The following is a 6,557-nucleotide window of genomic DNA, read 5'->3' as shown; positions in this document are numbered from 1 at the left end:
AGAAGGGAGGGAGGGAGGGAGAGAGAGAGGGACGTGCTGAGCTGTCCAGGACACAGCCTTGCTTTTGCAACACTTTGCTTCCTCCAGCCCCTACCCCTTCCTCCTGGGGGCTGAGGGTACGCACATCCGGGGCCAGCCAGGACTCTGGGGTTCCCACTGGCCTGTCCAGGGCAGGGGAAGGGGAAGTGGCAGAGGACTAGAGCTGGAGAGTCTCCAGCCACCCCCACCCGGACCCTGCCTCCAGGCTCCCTCACTTTCAGGTAGGGCAGGAGGCTGGGCTGGGCAGCCTTGGGGGCTGCTAAGGGGCTATCCCAGACGTGGAGGGAGACTTGGTGATGCGCTACTCTTCCTCTTCAGGAACTGGAGTGTTTTAAGGGCCAGTTCTGGGGTTTAAGCCCCCTCCTGGCGTTCCTCTCCCTGCTTGGGGGGAGCCCTGATGTAGGGGAGGAGATGTCGGGGGAGAACACCAGACAAGTCAGACAAGTTATGTCAACGTCTCTGAGCTTCAGGCCCCTCAGCTTTCAAATGGGGATGAAGATGCCCTTCAAGGTCACAGGACCACCCTAGACAGGGCTTTGTAATGGGTCCATGCTGAGGGCAGGAGAGACTGAGGGCCAGCTTGTCTGTGAGGGCTCAGTATGACTGGCCAAGGGACGGAGAGGAGAGAGGAGGAGGGGCCTCACTACTCTGACCAGAGTGACCTCGCGGCGGGCCAGACCCCCCCCACCCCCGAGGCGGGCCAGGCTAGGCAGGCAGGGACGTGGGTGGGACCTCTGACTGGCGTCCGGGCCTGAGGGGGCGTAGATCCCAGTGCGGGGGCCCTGCAGCTTCTATGACCACATTCTCTGGAGCGTAACTCAGGACCAGCCGTCTGACGAGTCTGGGCATGTGGGCCCTTCGAGGAGTTCTAGGGGGAGACTGACAGGGGCCGCCAGTGCAGGACCAAGGCGAGGGGGACGCCTCCAGGTGCTGGGGCGTCCACCTCGAGAGGTGGGCCGTGAGAGGAGGGGATGATTGCTCTCTCCCCTGTCTTCTAGGAGCCCTCCTCTGCCCAGCTCGCTGAAGGACTCGCCTCTCTCCTTCCCACACCAGACCCCACCTGCCCCTGGTAGTCGTGCGGACTAGGGGGGAACCAGACCGCCAGCGTCGCCCACTGCGCAAGTGGGGCCCGCGACCTGAGCCCGCCTCCGCCCCTCGATTGGGCGCTCATTTAAATGTCCGGCCCCGCCCCGAGCTCGGGGCGCATATATAAAGGCGGCTCGGCGGGCGGCGGGCGGCATTCTGGCGCGGAGCGGAGCCGCGGCGGGCGTAGCTCACGGGTCGGGCGCGGAGCGGGGGTGCAGCTCGGTTTCCCCCCGATACCCCTCCCCCTCAGGCGCGAGCCCCACCCCTCCGCTGGCCCGGCCGACCGGGCTGAACTACCCTGCGGCGCGAGCCCGGGGCGGCTCCGGGCGCCCCCCAGCAGACCCCTCCCATCATGGGCAGCCAGAGCTCCAAGGCTCCCCGGGGCGACGTGACCGCCGAGGAGGCAGCAGGCGCCTCCCCCGCTAAGGCCAACGGACAGGTGGGTGCGCTCGGCCCGGCCCGGCCCCATCCTCTCGCCCCTCGCCCCCTCGCGGGCCCTGGGCCGGGGCCGCGCGCTTTGTCCGGCCCGGGACACGCGGCGCCCCCTCCCCCGCCCGGTCCCTTTGTTCTCGGCGCCGCAGCCCCCGCGGGCGAAGCGAGGGGAGGGGAGGGGCGGGGAGGGGGCGCCGGCTGGGCCCCGCCGCCTTCTTTGTTCGCGGCCCCGGCCCCCGGCGCTGCGCCCCGGCCGCCCCGAGCGCCGCACGGGGAACAAAGGCGCTGCGGGGCCGCGCAAGGGGGCGCCCAGGGGCCGCGGGGCGGGTGCCCGGAGGGGAGGGCCCCCCCCTCCGCAGTCCCGACTTCAGTGGCCCACGGGCTTTTTCTAGGGGGGAGTCGAGATGTGGGGAGAGCCTGAGGCGGCTGGGGGACCGTTTACACAAAGCGGGAGGCTGGGAAAATAGGCCGTCCAGGTGCAGGGAACAGCGCCCCGGGGCGGCTTCCCGCCCAATATCGGCTGGCACGGCTCGCCCGCCCGCGATCCGCGGCCGCGAGCGGTTCTGTGCGGAATAGAGAGCGCGCCCCGGGGGAGGTGGGTGGGGGGCCACGGGACCCCAGCGCCTCCTGCCGGCGGCAGCCTGCGAGGGGCAGGAGGGGGATGTTTGACGGGATCCCGGATGTGGGGTGAGGCTAACACCAGCCTCTGGGGTTGCAGTAGAACGAGTCGGGACCCCGTTGTCTGGAAGGGGCCAGAGGCGGGCTGAGGCGGGGGTGGGTAGAGCCCCGGACCTCATTGCTGTCTCCTCTGCCTTGCAGGAGAATGGCCACGTGAAAAGCAATGGAGACTTATCTCCCAAGGGCGAAGGGGAGTCGCCCCCCGTGAACGGAACAGAGGAGGCAGCTGGGGCCACTGGCGATGCCATCGAGCCAGCACCCCCTAGCCAGGGCGCTGAGGCCAAGGGGGATGCAGCCCCGAAGGAGACCCCCAAGAAGAAGAAGAAATTCTCTTTCAAGAAGCCTTTCAAATTGAGTGGCCTGTCCTTCAAGAGAAATCGGAAGGAGGGTGGGGGTGATTCTTCCGCCTCCTCACCCACAGAGGAAGAGCAGGAGCAGGGGGAGATTGGTGCCTGCAGCGAGGAGGGCACTGCCCAGGAAGGGAAGGCTGTTACCACCCCTGAGATCCAGGAGCCCCAGGCCAAGGGGGCAGAGGCTAGTGCTGCCTCCAAGGGAGGAGACACAGAAGAGGAGGCGGGGCCCCAGGCTGCAGAGCAGTCCACTCCCTCGGGGCCGGAGAGTGGCCCTACATCTGCCAGCGAGGAGAATGAGTAGCTGGGTGGGGGCAGGTGGGTGATCTCTAAGCTGCAAGAACTGTGCTGTCCTTGTGAGGTCACTGCCTGGACCTGGCACCCTGGCTGCCTTCCTGTGCCCAGAAAGGAAGGGGCTGTTGCCCCCTCCCAGCCACGTTCCCTCTCCTCTCCCTCCTGTGGATTCCCCCTCATCCCATCTGGTCTACCTCTTAAGGCCAGTTGAAGATGGTCCCTTGCAGTTTCCCAAGTTAGGTTAGTGATGTGAAATGCTCCTGTCCCTGGCCCTACCTCCTTCCCTGTCCCCACCCCTGCAGAAGGCAATTACTGGTTTTCTTCCCCAATTCTTTTCCAACTAGGTTTTGTTTACTCTACTCCCCAAATCCCTGAGCCAGATGTGGGGTGCCTACACTCCCAAACCCTGAGTGTCCGGTCTTCCCCTGTTGAGTCTTTAGTCTCTTGTGCTGTGCCTAGTGGCACCTGGGCTGGGGAGGACACTGCCCCGTCTAGGTTTTTATAAATGTCTTACTCAAGTTCAAACCTCCAGCTTGTGAATCAACTGTGTCTCTTTTTTGACTTGGTAAGCAAGTATTAGGCTTTGGGGTGGGGGGGAGGTCTGTAATGTGAAACAACTTCTTGTTGTCTTTTTTTCCCCTCCCATTATTGTAAATAACTTTTAATGGCCAAACCCCAGATTTGTACTTTTTTTTTTTTTTTCTAACTGCTAAAACCATTCTCTTCCACCTGGTTTTACTGTAACATTTGGAAAAGGAATAAATGTCGTCCCTTTAGTGGTGCTTTTTAATGAGTGGTCTTCTGGGGGTAGAGTGAGAAGACTGGTTAACCTCAAACCTTGAGGGATGGATTAAGACAGGTAAGTTGTGGGATTCTTTTGTTGTTGAGGGAGTTACCCTGATCCTCATGGACCCCAAAAGGGCAGGGAAGTGGAGTCGAAATCAACCCAGGGAAACTGCCAGGAGACAGGCTCAGAAGGGTACAGAAATGTACCATTTTATTACAAAGATTCTCACAAAAATGAAAATAGTATCTCAAGAAGTAAACTAGACTACCAATCTCCACCTGCAGAATTGGGGGAAGACAGAGGGCAGGCAGTGTGAACTTCTGGGCTCACCTGGGACCAGTGGGAAGATGAGAACAGAACCAATCTAAAAATGGCTGATGTTACCTTGAGGAGCCTGAAAAGAACAGAGGGTACCTGAAGACCCAGCCACCCCTTCTAGAATACTCGATGAGGACACCTTTCCAAAGCTACTAAGCTGGCACTTGGCATTTTAGGATTTTGTCTTATGGCTGCTTAAGAGTATCCCTTCCACCCAGACCTGGCACCCTCTATGGTTCAAAATTAAGAACTGGGGAGGGATGGGTGGCAAGGCAGCTACTAGAAGAGCTCACCCAGCACGTGTGCCCTGGGCTCAGGGCCCTGGTTCCTGTCTAGTCCCTGGGGATATTTATATTTAATATATTTTTATATAAATACACAGAAATAGAAAATATAAAATCTGAGGGGTTGGGGGAGAAAGGTGGGGGAACTTGGCAAGAAGCCAGAACTGGAGAGGTCTGCTCAGGCCAACTTGACCTCCTCCTTGACCCTGTGAAGAGAGCAAAGATTGCCATGAGATAACCCACCCCGGAGGCCTTGAGGCAACAGTGTGGGTACAGTGACTTCCACAGGACCCCCCCGCTGCCCAGGTGACTGCTGAGGGTTGGGGCTTCCTAGCTCTGCCTAGAACTGCAGAGACAGACAGACTGATCCCTGAAAGAGGCCTTTGTAAGCTGGACCAGCTGTCCCTGTGCCTTCCCTCTCAGCGTGGTGGGACAAAGGGGCTGGTGCTCCAATGCCAGAAAGATGACAGCTCCTTCCTCACCCTTTGGCTTCTTGCTTCTCCTCCTTGGTTTTCTCCTCTTCTGTGACTTCTAGAACACAAGAGTGCAGGGATGGCCAAGGGCAGTCCCTCTGGAAAGACCTATGGGATCTTCACTACCCTGAACCCCCTTCCCCAACACTACTGTTCAAAGAGAAAAGCCCATCCCAGATCCTCCCAGTGAGCCCTGTTGAGAAGAAACAAGTCGAACCGGTTTCTCAGCCTGCTACAGCCTGAACCCGGTGGGCGGAGGCAGCCCCCTGGGAAACTGGGGTGAAGAGCTGGGAAAAGGGCTTGGGTGGTATGTGAGAGGCATGCTCCTGACCACAGGGAGCCCAGGCATGTCCCTGGCTCTGGAGCCTGGCAGGGCTCAGTTAGCCAGTGGAGATGACGAATCGAGTTTCTTTCTTTTGTGGGCCCTGCCACTTCCGGGAGCCAGTGAAAGGCCCAAGGAGCTGAGGAAGAGCCCCAAAGGAGCTGGCAGGGCCTGAGTAAGCTCCCTCCTCCCAATGCCCCACATAAATTCATCCTCCTCCAGGGCCTGGGGCTCAAGATCCAACCCAAACCCACCTTTCTTTTCTTCTGGGTCTTTCTCTTTTTCATCCTCTGTTTTGACTCTCTTGGCTTTTTTGAAGTTAGAAGAGTTCTTGCGACCACCTTCTCCCTCCTCATCCGAGTCCGAGAACTCTTCCTCACAGGCAATTCGTTTGTCCGAGGAACAGACTAGGAGGCAATGGAAAATATGGGTGAGAAAGCAGAAGATTCTTTATCTCAGCATCTGTGCCCAGTGACTCCCTGCATGTCCTCCAAGAGACACCAAGGGAAGGGGACCAAGAAAAGGAGCTCAGACTCCTTAAACTGTTCCTGGGTTTCTCAACTGGTGGGTAGCTTGGGAGGAATGTGGGACCAGGAACAGTAGAGGGAAGTCAGAGCTGCCTACTGAGTGGGAAGGTACAGGCGCCTGGGTCTGGGTCTTACTCGAGATGCGCTTGTCAGGGTCTTCTTCGTCCTCATCGCCACTCTCCTCTGGAATGGCATCCTCAGGAATCGCCTGCATTTGGACTCCAGGTGCGTGGGGCAGCATTCTCAGGTTCTCAAACAGTCGCTGTCTATGGCCAATGGTAGAGAGGGTGGCTGGGCTCTGGTTAGGGACAAACCAGAGCCTGGCATGTTCAATCAAGGGGTGTCTGGGGATATACTCACTTGATCTTCTCCAGGTACTCATTAGTGTTCTGATTAGTCATATTGGAAGGACTGATGTGAAGTTTGAAATCTGGTCCAAAGTATTCGAAGTAGTCGTTGTATGGAAGCTCTAATTGAGGCAGGGGATAAGAAAGTCAAGAGACCTGGCCACCACAGAAGCCTGAGAAAAGCACTGGTAGGTTTATCTGGACCTGTTAGCCCAACTATCAAACAGAGAAGAATGCCTCTGAGATGGGGTGAGACTTGGGTGCCTATAGGATTTCAATCTTTTTAAAGCCATTGTGCAGTGTCTACATCACTATGAAGAGAAGACCCAAGCCCCTGGTTTAGACGAATTTAGGCAATGCTCTTTGGGAGCAGTCCCTCACACATTTCCCCAGTTACCCTATAGAGTAAGAATTCCAAAGCTATAAATAACCACTGATAATTTTGTCTAGACCAGAAACAGGGGGAGAGGGGATAGGGTCAAAAAGGACTCAGGAAAAACTGATGGCTATGGTCTGACAATCAGAGAGGACAGGAAGGAGAATCAATGACTAGTATCAGAAGAAGACAGCTCAAGGCCAATGGAAAGGGGCTGTGAACTTGAGGACACATGAGCTCCAGC

General features: G+C 58.1%; 2 protein-coding genes across 3 annotated transcripts in view; one reads left to right on the top strand and one right to left on the bottom strand.

Annotated features, from left to right (window-relative positions):
* The first annotated feature begins 1,295 nt into the window (after positions 1-1,295).
* MARCKSL1 (MARCKS like 1) lies at positions 1,296-3,655 on the top strand. The gene is made up of 2 exons (XM_058553552.1): positions 1,296-1,564; positions 2,377-3,655. Exons 1-2 carry the CDS (start codon positions 1,478-1,480, stop codon positions 2,887-2,889), a joined length of 600 nt encoding a protein of 199 aa, XP_058409535.1. The 5' UTR covers positions 1,296-1,477; the 3' UTR covers positions 2,890-3,655.
* A 188-nt stretch (positions 3,656-3,843) lies between these two features.
* HDAC1 (histone deacetylase 1) overlaps positions 3,844-6,557 on the bottom strand; it is a 28,781-nt gene continuing 26,067 nt past the window's right edge. For both annotated transcript variants that reach the window (XM_058553550.1, XM_058553551.1), the window contains 5 exons: positions 5,951-6,059; positions 5,726-5,856; positions 5,318-5,470; positions 4,751-4,799; positions 3,844-4,474 (listed from right to left, as the gene is read on the bottom strand). In XM_058553550.1, coding sequence (XP_058409533.1) covers positions 4,447-4,474; positions 4,751-4,799; positions 5,318-5,470; positions 5,726-5,856; positions 5,951-6,059 — 470 coding nt within the window. In that variant the 3' untranslated portion in view covers positions 3,844-4,446. The remainder of the gene's footprint in view (positions 4,475-4,750; positions 4,800-5,317; positions 5,471-5,725; positions 5,857-5,950; positions 6,060-6,557) is intronic.

This window comes from Diceros bicornis, chromosome 13, assembly GCF_020826845.1.
Source record: "Diceros bicornis minor isolate mBicDic1 chromosome 13, mDicBic1.mat.cur, whole genome shotgun sequence".
Lineage (NCBI taxonomy): Eukaryota > Metazoa > Chordata > Mammalia > Perissodactyla > Rhinocerotidae > Diceros > Diceros bicornis.
This window is presented reverse-complemented; position numbering and strand designations above follow the sequence as displayed.

Excerpts from the sequence above, each read along its gene's own strand:
- MARCKSL1 (XM_058553552.1), top strand. The coding sequence starts at position 1,478 with ATGGGCAGCCAGAGCTCCAAGGCTCCCCGGGGCGACGTGACCGCCGAG. Across the intron at positions 1,565-2,376 it reads CCGCTAAGGCCAACGGACAG|GAGAATGGCCACGTGAAAAG; the intron begins GTGGGTGCGCTC and ends TCTGCCTTGCAG.